This window comes from Macaca nemestrina, chromosome 16 (assembly GCF_043159975.1).
Source record: "Macaca nemestrina isolate mMacNem1 chromosome 16, mMacNem.hap1, whole genome shotgun sequence".
NCBI lineage: Eukaryota > Metazoa > Chordata > Mammalia > Primates > Cercopithecidae > Macaca > Macaca nemestrina.
The window spans coordinates 36,374,505-36,389,402 of record NC_092140.1 but is presented as its reverse complement, the minus strand read 5'-3'; the positions used below and the strand labels follow the sequence as shown (position 1 = coordinate 36,389,402).

At 36.7% G+C, this 14,898-nt stretch overlaps 1 protein-coding gene across 16 annotated transcripts in view; it reads right to left on the bottom strand.

Annotated features, from left to right (window-relative positions):
• The window catches only part of LOC105481778 (MYC binding protein 2), a 285,288-nt gene that overhangs the window by 181,305 nt on the left and 89,085 nt on the right, over positions 1 to 14,898 (bottom strand). For 15 of the 16 annotated variants that reach the window (XM_071081184.1, XM_071081186.1, XM_071081190.1 and 12 more), the window contains exon 18: positions 790 to 897. The exons of the other annotated variant lie outside the window; for it this stretch is intronic. In XM_071081184.1, coding sequence (XP_070937285.1) covers positions 790 to 897 — 108 coding nt within the window. The remainder of the gene's footprint in view (positions 1 to 789; positions 898 to 14,898) is intronic. 16 annotated transcript variants of the gene reach the window in all.

Genomic DNA, 14,898 nt, shown 5'->3' with positions numbered 1-14,898 from the left:
GGTTCAAAGGCCAGGATACAAGGCAAACATTTTATATAAATTTATAAATTCTTCGTATTAAATTCTTTCCTGATCTTAGCTGACCCATAATTTGTGGCTTATAAGAAAATAAGTATGCTTTAAGAATATATTTAATTAACCCAGAACTCTGAGATCTCAAAGAACAATACCGAGCTAGATTACTACTTCCTTACAGACTAGGAGAGCCCTCTGACCAATGCCAGGTACTAGAGAAAGTCTTCATGATTTGTGCTTTGCTTGCACTTATCTCTACTTAACCCACAACCATCAAATATTTGTATATTCATTTGTCGTATATGTAAACTTAATTAATAAACAGTGGAAAAGTGTAATGGCAGTCTTACTATCATCATTTAATATAGTGAATTTAGTAATATTGTTCATCCTAAAGCATATAAACAGCATTCAAGAAAGAATTGTAAAAGGCCAGATCTGTCATTAAGGAGCAAATAATAAAGGATGTAAGATAGAAAGCAATAATTTTTTCCACCTTCCCTTAATTTTTTGAAATTTGAAAAGAAATGGAAAAAATATATACTGTAAAATGTCTCCTTAATGAAAGCTAACAACAACAAAAAATGAAACAAGAAGCATGACAGTCACTGACAAATGGTACCACTTTCAGCATGTTCTTTCTCCTCAGGCTACATCATAATGATAGAAGCAAAGTAGAAGAATCAGGTTTGTGCATTTTCCCAGAGACAAAATTCAAATAAGTGGAAGAAATTGGGAAAGTATCCCACCTAGGTGATAAGGAAGACCAAATACCTTTGTGCTTGTCCCGTTTATGCTTTAGCTGTGCTGGATGGGATCTGAGTCTGGCTAGAGCCTGTTCTCGATGGTTCATAAAAATAGGACCAGCAAATACAAGGGGGCCTGAGGAGAAACATTTTGTATGTGCATAGAAAAACTCACAAAATGAAAACACTATAATGAACAAAAAATAATTCAAACTAAAAAGCATAAAAATTTATTCTTAACAGTTTTGGACATTATACTTTTCTTCCAATTTCCCCACTCCAGCTCCCCACCCCCACCCATAACCTACTCACTATTTCACATAAAAGTTAATACCTTAAATATAATTTATAAAGTACAAATCCCATCTTTTTATACTTATAAAATTATTGAGTAGTTACTAATAGTCTCAAATAGATAATCGAGAAGTTCAATTTAAATCAATCAAATTATCTTACAAATACTTTTTAATATCATATATATTCAGAGTCAGTAAGCCATGTGTTCACTGAAGACAAATATGTTTCCCACTGAAACATAAAAAACTAATTTTTAAATTAACCATTACATTTTAACAAGGTCTTCCAGGTTTAATATTTGTATTAATCTTGCTACAAAACCAAAATAAAAATGTTACCAAGTTTACTACACATCATAGAGGTTAAGAAAACCAGATGATCAAAAACAAAACAAAAATGTCTATATTCTGCATATAGATATATGTACACACACACACACACACACACACACACAGAGAGAACAAGAGAGAGACAGAAAGGAAGGAGCCTGGGCTTCATATTGATGGTAAAGGGAGCACCTAACCCAAATAACATTTTGGAAACATTTTTCATTAAATCATTTCTTCTAAAATGCCACTAGGTACATATATATACATATACAAATACATACCCACACAGGTTATAGTTCTTTTCACTTATATGGTATTTAAGGAAAAAATCTATAGCCAAATTTATTTTAATAAAATAAAATAAATCACTTTTCCCATTAACATTTACCTTGAAAAGAAAAATAAACTTAAGTTATAACTTAAAATTTTAGTTTTATTCTTATACAGCAGAACTAAGTTTCCTTGAGTTTTAACAACATCAAAAATGTCTTCAAATTTGAAAACACTCTAAATTTGACAGGTTTCCATTAACTGAAACAGGAATTATGACACTATATAAGCAATGAACATTTTTAATTAAAACAAGTTTTTTCATGATTCCCTACTAATCTTCAGTTTAATTAATTTTTCTAATGATGGGACAAATTAAGCCTATTGCCCTCTAATAAAATTTCATAAATGTCAAATTCAATACCAAAGTACCCTAAATTAAATGTATAAGTGGGTAAAGGAACCATATTTCAATTATGTTTCCAGATATAAACAAGAATGCAAATACCTCAAATTGTATGAAAAACCATGAATAACATATTCTATGACTACTACAGATAGAAACATGCTAATTTAATGTTAACAGAAGAGTAAGTTATTTCCCAGTAATGCAGTACCAATTATTTTCAAGCTAAGGTTATGCAAACTGAGTTCCATTTCTAAAAATGTAATAAAATTGATATTGCAAATATGAACAAAATGCCTTATTTTCTTAACATGCATTATTTCTCAACTGTTACAAAGCAGACATATAAATTACTATAAAAAGTATTTTTCAACTATATAAAAAATTTATAGATATTAAGGTAATAATATTAAGTTATATTACCATTTTCTGATTTCTATGGTCTGTCTACAATATTGTTTCTCCTCATGAAAATACATTACACCCATATCCATTTAGTGTCTTGCTAAATTCAATCTTTTTAGAATCTTCTGATTTATAAATCAAAAAGGCCCAGGGGCAATCATGTCTAAAAATTAAAGCAATCGGGCTCTAAAATAATATTGTATCCCATAGGCTAAAATAATGTTTCTTCAAATATAGCTGAGTCACTAATTTATTCACCAAATTTCCTGATAATCTTTTATTTAGCAGACACTAGGTGAAATGAATATAATGACAAAGATACAGGTCTCATTGGAACTCAGTCCACTAGGAGAAAAAAAACAGAAATAAAAACACAAGCTATGAAATATTACAATAAATGCTATAAAAGAAATCTATACATACTATGTCCTGAAGGATGAAAAGATGTTAATTAAACTCAGGACAATCAGCGAGGTTTCAAAGAATGACAAAAAGTTTAACAAGAGAAAAGGCAAGGAAGGGAGGGCATTCCAGTTAAAAGGAATAGGATATAAATTAGGATTTTATAAAAGCGTAAAGATGTTAAACAGTATTGTATAATCACTGAAAACACACGTAGCTGACTTTCACAGAGTATATGTGAAGGAGCAAAAGTCTTGGGAAATTTGTTTGGAGAGGCATCCAAAAAAGCAGATAATTAAAAACTTTTTATACCATAAAACTTCATTCTAGAGATGATAAGTCCCTAAACTGCTTTCAATTAGTCAACAAAGACATACTACAAATCATGGTACTAACAGGTACCATGTGAAGTTCTGGGAACCCTTGATAAACAAGATACAATCTCTGCTTCAAGAAGCTCACATTCTAATGAGGGGAGGGAGGGTTTACACACAACTTAACAAGAAATTATGACAGTGTGCTATGACTAAACTGGCACACAAACTGGAGGAGGAGCCAACAAAACTTGAAGGTCGGAAGGCAGACAGTATAGAGATAAAAGAAACCACCACATAAGATGAGGTCAAATAAAGGAGGTAGCAAGCAGCATAAAGGTTCAGAGATAGGGGGAAAAAAAGAGGGGATAGGGAAAAGAAATGAGAATAGAGAGAGATGAGGCTGTAGAGATAAAAGTGTACCCTTCATCCTAAGGAGTATGAATAGCCTTTTGGTTTTAAACAGAGAAGTGCTACTGATCTGATCTGTATTGCAGAATGAATATTCTGGAAAGAAGGTGGCTAATGGCTTAGAAGATGATAAGACTGGAGGTAAGGCCAGTTAAAAGGCTTTTTGCTGTCATTCAGGCAAAGAAGAGAAGCAGCCTCGGCTAAGGAAACAGTAAAATTCTGAAAAGTAGATATTAAAAAGCTATTAAAGAATTAAGGCTGAATAAATAGAACTCAGTGATTTATTTCTTTCATCGAGAGAGGAGTGAATAAAATAGGGGTATGAGATAACCAGGTTTAGAATAGAAGCTACACTCATGTGTAGACAATGGGTAATTCAGAGTTCATCTGTAGGCACACAGGCAGAAAGCATGGAATAAGTGGTGGTGTTAAATAGTACAAGCCTTTCAGAAAGCTCTCGGTAATACATTTCAGGATCTTCAAAATTATCCTTTGACCTAGTATCTGCACACTAGGAATCTATCCTAAAGAAAACTCTAAAATATTTTTAAAGGATTTCACCTCAAAGGTGTTTACTACAACTTTATTCATTATAGCAAGCATTTAAAAATACCCAAATTAAAGTAATTAATTAAAAACTCTAATACATCTACTCAATGGAATAATATGCAGCAATTAAAATGAGATTTATGAAATAATTTTACACAGAATATGACTTTGTGTTAAATTAACAATGAGATAACATTGTTCACCATTGTTTTCCAAGAATTAAAAAGAGTAACTAAACCTAGGTGTGGTTGCACACGCCTGTACAGTCCTAGCTACTCAGGAGACTGAGGCGCGAGGATCACTTGGGCCCAGTTGTTTGAGGCCAGGCTGGGCAACGTATCAAGACTCTGCTCTACAAAAAATAATAATAATAATAAATAAAAGAATAACTAATACAGGTGATGCTAGAGGAAAATACTACTCTCTTATACATTAGTCTAGGGAGTATAAATTCCTGTAACATTTTTAAAACAATGTGAATTATCTGTTAAAATTTAAGACAGTTATACTCTCTGCCCCATACATTCTATTTCTGGAAAGCTCTGCTATATAAACACTAATATGTAGCTCTAAGTTTAAGAATATTTATTACAGTAAAACCCACAAAAACCTACAATAACCTGAATGCCCATCAATAAATAATGGTCACATAAATTATGGTATAGCCATATTATGATATTAGGTCGTTATTGCATAGAATGTGGTAGATCCACACTTACTGACCTAGAGTGTGTTCTTCTTGTATTGTAAAATGAGAAAAAGATGCTCCAAATGTATACATAATAATACTTCTGTAAATAAACGTATGTCTACACTTTCACATATGTATAAGTCTCTATACACGATTATATTTTAATAGAGTAAGATATTAGACTATTAACATTTACTTTTTGGGGGGATGGAAATGGGAAGGTGGGGGTAAAATACTAGCAAAATATAAAAATATATCTATTATAACACTAAGCAAAAATATAAAATAAAATTCAGTCAATGATATAACCAGAAATAAGTAAAACTTGATTAGAAGATGACAATGAAATAGAAACAATAATTGAATTAAGGAATAGATTTATGCAAAACCTTGACCTAAATTCCTGTATTACTTTAATATGGTATTTGCAATAAAACACAAAAAAATTTTTATGATATAATATTAAAGGGAATATAAACAGGACATCAATATCTATCGCAGTATGAAATTATATAAAATAAGTAAAAAAGTGTAAGAAATTACACTAAAATTCTCCTAATGGTTCTTTTTGTATAAAGGGTTATACTGATCTACTTTTTCTTACTTATATTGTTTAAGTGCCTCGTATAATATTTTAATTTAAAAAGAGACTTTTGTTACTGGAATATCAGCTAATTTTGGATTCGATGTGTCAAATCAAGAAAACCATAATGTTTTTAAGGGCTTAAAAAGTAATAGCAACATGCCGGGTGCAGTAGCTCAGGCCAGTAAACCAGCACTTTGCGAGGCGGAGGCGGGCGGATCACAAGGTCAGGAGATTGAGACCATCCTGGCTAACACGGTGAAACTCCATCTCTACTAAAAATACAAAAAATCAGCGGGGCGTGGTGGAGGGCACCTGTAGTCCCAGCTACTCGCCAGGCTGAGGAAGGAGAATAGCGTGAACCTGGGAGGCGGGGGTTGTAGTGAACCGAGATCGCGCCACTGCACTCCAACCTGGAGAATAAAGCAAGACTCCGTCTCAAAACAAAACAAAACAAACAAACAAACAAAAATTAATAGCAACATCAACTCAATCACTTTGAAATAAGAGGCTTTAATAAATTTGTTTCTAGGGGGGCAGTTCCAAGATGGCCGAATAGGAACAGCTCCAGTCTACAGCTCCCAGCTCCAGTGACGCAGAAGAGGGGTGATTTTTGCATTTCCAACTGAGGTACCGGGCTCATCTCACTGGGGCTTGTCAGACAGTGGAGGCAGAACAGTGGGTACAGCCCACCGAGCGTGAGATGAAGCAGGACAAGGCACTGCCTCACCCGGGAAGTGCAAGGGGTCAGGGAATTCCCTTTCCTAGCCAAGGGAAGCGGTGACAGAGGGCACCTGGAAAATCGGATCACTCCTACCCTAATACTGTGCTTTTGCAATGGTCTCAGCAAACTGCACACCAAGAGACTATATCCCATGCCTGGCTCGGAGGGTCACAGGCCCATGGGGCCTCCCTCATTGCTAGCACTGCAGTCTGAGATCTAACTGCAAGGCGGCAGGGAGGCTGGGGAGGGGCACCCGCCACTGCTGAGGCTTAAGTAGGTAAACAAAGCAGCCTGGAAGCTCGAATTGCGGGGAGCCCATGGCAGCTCAAGGAGGCCTGCCTGCCTCTGTACACTCCACCTCTGGGGACAGGGCATAGCTGAACAAAAGGCAGCAGAAACCTCTGCAGACTTAAATGTCCCTGTTTGACAACTTTGAAGAGAACAGTGGTTCTCCCAGCACGGAGTCTGAGATCTGAGAATGGACAGACAACCTCCTCAAGTGGGTCCCTGGCCCCAGAGTAGCCTAAATAGGAGGCACCCCCAAGTAGGGGCAGACTGACAACTCACAAGGCCAGGTACCCATCTGAGACGAAGCTTCTAGAGGAACGATCAGGCAGTAACATTTGCTGTTCAGCAATATTCGGTGTTCTGCAGCCTCTGCTGCTAATACCCAGGCAAATAGGGTCTGGAGTTGACCTCCAGCAAACTCCAACAGACCTGCAGCTGAGGGTCCTGACTATTAGAAGGAAAACTAACAAACAGAAAGGACATCCACACCAAAACCCCATCTGTATGACATCATCATCAAAGACCAGAGGTAGATAAAACCACAAAGATGGGGAAAAAGCAGAGCAGAAAAGCAGAAAATTCTAAAAATCAGAGCACCTCACCCCCTCCAAAGGAACACAGCTCCTTGCCAGCAAAGGAACAAAGCTGGATGGAGAATGACTTTGACAAGTTGAGAGAAGGCTTCAGACGATCAAACTTCTCTTAGCTAAAGGAGGAAGTTCAAACCCATCGCAGAGAAGCAAAAAACCTTGAAAAAAGATTAGATGAATGGCTAACTAGAATAACCAGTATAGAGAAGTCCTTAAATGACCTGATGGAGCTGAAAACCATGGCACAAGAACTACAATATGAATGCACAAGCTTCAGTAGCTGATTCGATCAAGTGGAAGAAAGGGTATCAGTGATTGAAGATCAATTGAATGAAATGAAGCCAGAAGAGAAGTTTAGGAAAAAAAGAGTAAAAAGAAACGAACAAAGCCTCCAAGAAATATGGGACTATGTGAAAAGAACAAATCTACGTCTGACTGGTGTACCTGAAAGTGACGAGGAGAATGGAACCAAGTTGGAAAACACTCTGCAGGATATTATCCAGGAGAACTTCCCCAACCTAGCAAGGTAGGTCAACATTCAAATTCAGGAAATACAGAGAACGCCACAAAGATACTCCTCAAGAAGAGCAACTCCAAGACACATCATTGTCAGATTCACCAAAGTGGAAATGAAGGAAAAAATGTTAAGGGTAGCCAAAGAGAAAGGTCATGTTACTGACAAAGGGAAGCCCATGAGACTAACAGCAGATCTCCCGGCAGAAACTCTACAAGTCAGAAGAGAGTGGGAGCTAATATTCAAAATTCTTAAAGAAAAGAATTTTCAACCCAGAATTTTATATCTAGCCAAACTAAGCTTCATAAGTGAAGGAGAAATAAAATCCATTACAGACAAGCAAATGCTGAGAGATTTTTGTCACCACCAGGCCTGCCCTATAAGAGCTCCTGAAGGAAGCACTAAACATGGAAAGAAACAACTGGTACCAGCCACTGCAAAAACATGCCAAACTGTAAAGACCATCGATGCTAGGAAGAAACTGCATCAACGAGCTATATAACCAACTAACATCATAATGACAGGATCAAATTCACACATAACAATATTAACTTTAAATGTAAATGGGCTAAATGCTCCAATTAAAAGACACAGACTGGCAAATTGGATAAAGAAGACTCATAAGTGTGCTGTATTCAGGAGACCCATCTCATGTGCAGAGACACACAAAGGCTCACAATAAAGGGACGGACCAAGCAAATGGAAAACAAAAAAAGGCAGGGGTTGCAATCCTAAGCTCTGATAAAACAGACTTTCAACCAACAAAGATCAAAAGGACAAAGAAGGCCACTACATAATGGCAAAGGGATCAATTCAACAAGAAGAGCTAACTATCCTAAATATATAGGCACCCAATACAGGAGCACCCAGATTCATAAAGCAAGTCCTTAGAGACCTATGAAGAGATTTAGACTCTCACACTATAATAATGGAGACTTTAACACCCCACTGTCAACATTAAACAGATCAGTGAGACAGAAAGTTAACAAGGATATCCAGGAATTGAACTCAGCTCTGCACCAAGTAGACCTAATAGACATCTACAGAACTCTCCACTCCAAATCAACAGAATATACATTCTTCTCAGCACCACATCGCACTTATTCCAAAATTGACCACATAGTTGGAAGTAAAGCACTCCTCAGCAAATGTACAAGAACAGAAATTATAACAAACTGTCTCTCAGACCACAGCGCAATCAAACTAGAACTCAGGACTAAGAAACTCACTCAAAACCACTCAACTACATGGAAACGAAACCACCTGCTCCTGAATGACTACTTGGTACATAACGAAATGAAGGTAGAAATAAAGATGTTCTTTGAAACCAATGAGAACAAAGACGCAACATACCAGAATCTCTGGGACACATTTAAAGCAGTGTGTAGACGGAAATTTATAGCACTAGATGCCCACAAGAGAAAGCAGGAAAGATCTAAAATTGACACCCTAACATCACAATTAAAAGAACTAGAGAAGCAAGAGCAAACACATTCAAAAGCTAGCAGAAGGCAAGAAATAACTAAGATCAGAGCAGAACTGAAGGAGATAGAGACACAAAAAACTCTTCAAAAAATCAATGAATCCAGGAGCTGGTTTTTTTGAAAAGATCAACAAAATTGACAGACTGCTAGCAACACTAATAAAGAAGAAAAGAGAGAAGAATCAAATAGAAGCAACAAAAAAACATAAAGGGATATCACCACGGATCCCACAGAAATACAAGCTACCATCAGAAAATACCATAAACATCTCTACGCAAATAAACCAGAAAATCTAGAAGAAATGGGTAAATTCCTGGACACATACACCCTCCCAAGACTAAACCAGGAAGAAGTTGAATCCCTGAATAGACCAATAACAGACTCCGAAATTGAGGCAATAATAGCCTACCAACCAAAAACCGTCCAGGACCAGGTGGATTCACAGCCAAATTCTACCAGAGGTACAAGGAGGAGTTGGTACCATTCCTTCTGAAACTATTCCAATCAATAGAAAAAGAGGAAATCCTCCCTAACTCATTTCATGAGGCCAGCATCATCCTGATACCAAAGCCTGGCAGAGACACAACAAAAAAAGAGAATTTTAGACCAATATCCCTGATGAACATCGATGCAAAAATCCTCAATAAAATACTGGCAAACTGAATCCAGCAGCACATCAAAAAGCTTATCCACCATGATCAAGTGGGCTTCATCCCTGGGATGCAAGGCTGGTTCAACATACACAAATCAATAAATGTAATCCAGCATATAAACAGAACCAAAGACAAAAACCACATGATTATCTCAATAGATGCAGAAAAGGCCTTTGACAAAATTCAACAGCCCTTCATGCTAAAAACTCTCAATAAATTTGGTATTGATAGGACGTATCTCAAAATAATAAAAGCTATTTATGACAAATCCACGGCCAATATCATACTGAACGGGCAAAAACTGGAATCATTACCTTTGAAAACTGGTACAAGACAGGGATGCCCACTCTCACCACTCCTATTCAACACAGTGTTGGAAGTTCTGGCTAGGGCAATCAGGCAGGAGAAAGAAATAAAGGGTATTCAATTAGGAAAAGAGGAAGTCGAATTGTCCCTGTTTGCAGATGACATGATTGTATATTTAGAAAACCCCATTGTCTCAGCCCAAAATCTCCTTAAGCTGATAAGCAACTTCAGCCAAGTCTCAGGAAACAAAATCAATGTGCAAAAATCACAAGCATTCTTATTCACCAATGACAGACAAACAGAGAGCCAAATCATGAGTGAACTTCCATTCACAATTGCTTCAAAGAGAATAAAATACCTAGGAATCCAACTCTCAAGGGATGTGAAGGACCTTTTCAAGGAGAACTACAAACCACTGCTCAGTGAAATAAAAGAGGACACAAACAAATGGAAGAACATTCCATGCTCATGGATAGGAAGAATCAACATCATGAAAATGGCCATACCGCCCAAGGTAATTTATAGGTTCAATGCCATCCCCATCAAGCTACCAATGACTTTCTTCACAGAATTGGAAAAAACTACTTTAAAGTTCATATGGAACCAAAAAAGAGCCTGCATTGCCAAGACAATCCTAAGCCAAAAGAACAAAGCTGGAGGCATCTACCTGACTTCCAACTATACTACAAGGCTACAGTAACCAAAACAGCATGGTACTGGTAACAAAACAGAGATATAGACCAATGGAACAGAACAGAGTCCTCAGAAATAATACCACACATCTACAACCATCTGATCTTTGACAAACCTGACAAAAACAAGAAATGGGGAAAGGATTCCCTACTTAATAAATGGTGCTAGGAAAACTCGCTAGCATACGTAGAAAGCTGAAACTGGATCCCTTCCTTACACCTTACACAAAAATTAATTCAAGATGGATTAAAGACTTAAATGTTAGACCTAAAATGATGAAAACTCTGGAAGAAAACCTAGGCAATACCATTCAGGACATAGGCATGGGCAAAGACTTCATGTTTAAAACACCAAAAGCAATGGCAACAAAAGCCAAAATAGACAAATGGGATCTAATTAAACTAAAGAGCTTCTGCACAGCAAAAGAAACTACCATCAGAGTGAACAGGCAACCTACAGAATGGGAGAAAATTTTTACAATCTACTCATCTGACAAAGGGCTAATATCCAGAATCTACAAAGAACTCAAACAAATTTACAAGAAAAAAATAACCCCATCAAAAAGTGGGCAAGGGATATGAACAGACACTTCTCAAAAGAAGACATTTATGCAGCCAACAGACACATGAAAAAATGCTCATCATCACTGGCCACCAGAGAAATGCAAATCAAAACCACAATGAGATACCATTTCATACCAGGTAGAATAGCGATCACTAAAAAGTCAGGAAACAACAGGTGCTGGAGAGGATGTGGAGAAATAGGAACACTTTTCCACTGTTGGTGGGAGTGTAAACTAGTTCAACCATTGTGGAAGACAGTGTGGTGGTTTCTCAAGCATCTAGAACTAAAAATACCATTTGACCTAGCCATCCCATTACTGGGAATATACCGAAAGGATTAAAAATCATGCTGCTATAAAGACATATGCACACGTATGCTTATTGCGGCACTATTCACAATAGCAAAGACTTGGAACCAACCCAAATGTCCATCAATGAGAACTGGATTAAGAAAATGTGGCACATATACACCATGGAATACTACGCAGCAGCCATAAAAAAGGATGAGTTCATGTCCTTTGTAGGGACATGGATGAAGATGGAAACCATCATTCTCAGCAACCTATTGCAAGGACAAAAAACCAAACACTGCATGTTCTCACTCATAAGTGGGAACTGAACAATGAGTACACTTGGACATGGGAAGGGGAACATCACACACCGGAGCCTGTCGTGGGGTGGAGGGAGGGAGAGGGATAGCATTAGGAGATATACCTAATGTAAATGACAAGTTAATGGGTGCAGCACACCAACATGGCACATGTATACATACGTAACAAACCTGCACATTGTACACATGTACCCTAGAACTTAAAGTATAATAAAAAAATAACAAAAATTAAAAAATAATTTTTTTTCTAATTTGTAACTAATTTTTTTCCTATGAAAATTGAATGTTTTATTCTAGAAAAGCTGTTGTGGATTTTTCCCAGTAATAATCAAAGTTTTGTGATTAGCATGCCAATGTTGTAAGAAAAGTAATTAAGTCAAGGCCAGAGCTGAAAGAGAATCAAGCTCAAAGAAAAGTATAGACTACTAAATAGTCTCCCACCACCACCACAATCACCAGGAAGCATTTATTTAGGGATTATTATATGCTAGGCACTTTTACCCGTATCCCTTAATCCTCATGAACATCCTTAGGTAGGTAGGTAAATTTATCCCCATTTTGAAGGTAAGAAAACTGATGTTCAGGGTGACTAAAATTCCAAGGTCATATATAGGTGGCAAAACTTAAGAAGCCAGGATTTGATCCCAAGTCTAATAACTGCAGAACAGATGCTCTCAACCACCATACTCTATAGTGAGGCTAACCATATAACTTACTACCCAAATGAGACTCTACTGAGAGTAAAAAAGGGCACTATTAAGAAATATGCCTGGACACCTATAAAATGGGACTCTCCCAGTTAAGCCAGGACATGGGTTTAGCCCATCCACAGCTCATAATCATGAAACTTGGATACTTAGAAGAAAGAAGAAAAAGCTAACATTATTGGAGTTTAATTTTCCTTATGAAACAGAGTGCTGATAAGGAATATAAAGATTAAATCATTAATATAATCATCCATTAGTTCTTCTGATGACTTCAAGAGCCCTACTTAAGAATTTCACTGAATAAGCACTTCACTTACACAGTTAAATTAATACATTAACCAACCCAATATAATCTAAAAAATTATCACAAACCATTGAACTAAAATCTATAAATGAATACTATTAATACCTAAAAAGATAAACTGAAGAAAAAAATTAACTAGAATATTAATAACAAAGATTTAAAATTAAAGACAAAGTTCAAAATTTATGAAAAAGCAGTAATAACATTGCTTTTTTGGGTTTCAATAGCTCATTCCATTATAGGAGACCTGGTGTGATAAAACAGTAACTAAATTATGTCAACAGGCCTGAGGCTGTCTGAGCAAGGCTTTAGTACAAGAACTAGAGCCCACGCTGAGTTCAGGGGTTCACACCTGTACTCCCAGCACTTTGGGAGGCTAAGGCAGGCCGATCACCTGAGGTCAGGAGTTTGATACCAGCCTGGCCAACATGGTGAAACCTCTTCTCTACTAAAAATGCAAAAATTAGCCAGGTGTGGTGGTGCATGCCTATAATCCCAGCTACTTGGGAGGCTGAGGCAGGAGAATTGCTTGAAACTGGGAGGCAGAGGTTGCAATGAGCCGAGATCGTACCAGTGCACCCCGGTCTGGGCAACAGAGTGAGACACTGACTCAAAAAAAAAAAGAACTAGAGCCCAAAGTTCTGATCAACTATGAAAAATTTAGATCAGACTTGGTAAATAAGACAGAAAAGTCAAGTAAAATAATCTAACATAATCTAATTCTTAAATTCTGAAATGTTAACACAGGTAAAAGCCAATTACTAGCAAGTATAATTACTAACATACTACTAAATTATTAGTTTCTAAAAAGTATCAACAGGCCAAAGAAATAAAAGACATGTATGTATGGCAATTGGAAAACTAAAATTTTATTTGACGTTTCTATTCCTTATGGGAGCAAAGCCAATACCATCTTTTCTAGCACAGTGCCAGAGAAGAGCCTTAGAACACTGTGCAAGTGACTCAAATCTGTTTCCAAGGCCCTTGACCCATAAATTCTGATTCATTAGGCCCAGGTGTTTCTGATACAGAAGGTCAATGGATAAAACCGCAAAGTGCAAACAACTGACTTAGCGTACTAAGTCTCACACTTTGGGACCATCAGAATCACCTGGAACACTATTAAAGCACAGTTTACTGGCTGTACTCCTCCAGTTTTTGCTTCAGTAGAGATCTGGAGTGGGGCCTGAGTACTCGTAACAAGTGCCCAAGTGATGCTGGTCCCTTTGAGAACAACTTGAGAACCATGGCCCAAAAGTAATGAAAAGCACAGCACCTGAAAGAGATTCCTCTATCCAATTAAAATAAAAATATTTCTTAAAAAGCAAAGGTAAGCAAACTATAGATGCCTTAAACCTAATCAGTTTTTTTAAATGGCTTTAGTTATAAAACGTAACTTTTACTCTATTTACACACTAATATGCTTTTTGGAGAATATTTAGGAAACAAATTGTAAAGAGGAAAAGAAAAAATCATCTATAAACTCATCTGTCAGGAAAAAGCATTGTTAATATTTTGGTATTTATCTTTCTTGTTTTATCCCTATGGGAGTGTGGGTATATCATATTCATCTAATTTTGTTTTCTTATAAAAATGTGTTTTTAAATAAAATTGCTTAATGGAGTCCTAAGAATAATATAAAATCATAAAAGTGTCATATCACAATAGTTTTTTAATTACTTAATACAGTATAAGGATTTTCAAAGTCACTGAATGACTCTGAAGTTTGATTTTTTAAAAAATGAATACACAGTTAGAATTCTTGTCCAAATGCAAAAATATTTGTTTAAAATAAAATAGGCTGGGCGCAGTGGTTCACACCTATAATCCCAGCACTTTGGGAAGCTGAGGTAGGTGGATCATTTGAGGTCAGGAGTTCGAAACCAGCCTGGCCAACATGGTGAAACCTCGCCTCTACTAAAAATACAAAAATTAGCTGAGCATGGTGGTGGGCACCTGTAGTCCCAGCTACTCAGAAGGCTGAGGTAGGAGAATTGCTTGAACCTGGGAAGGGGAGGTTGCAGTGAGACAAGACTGTGCTGCT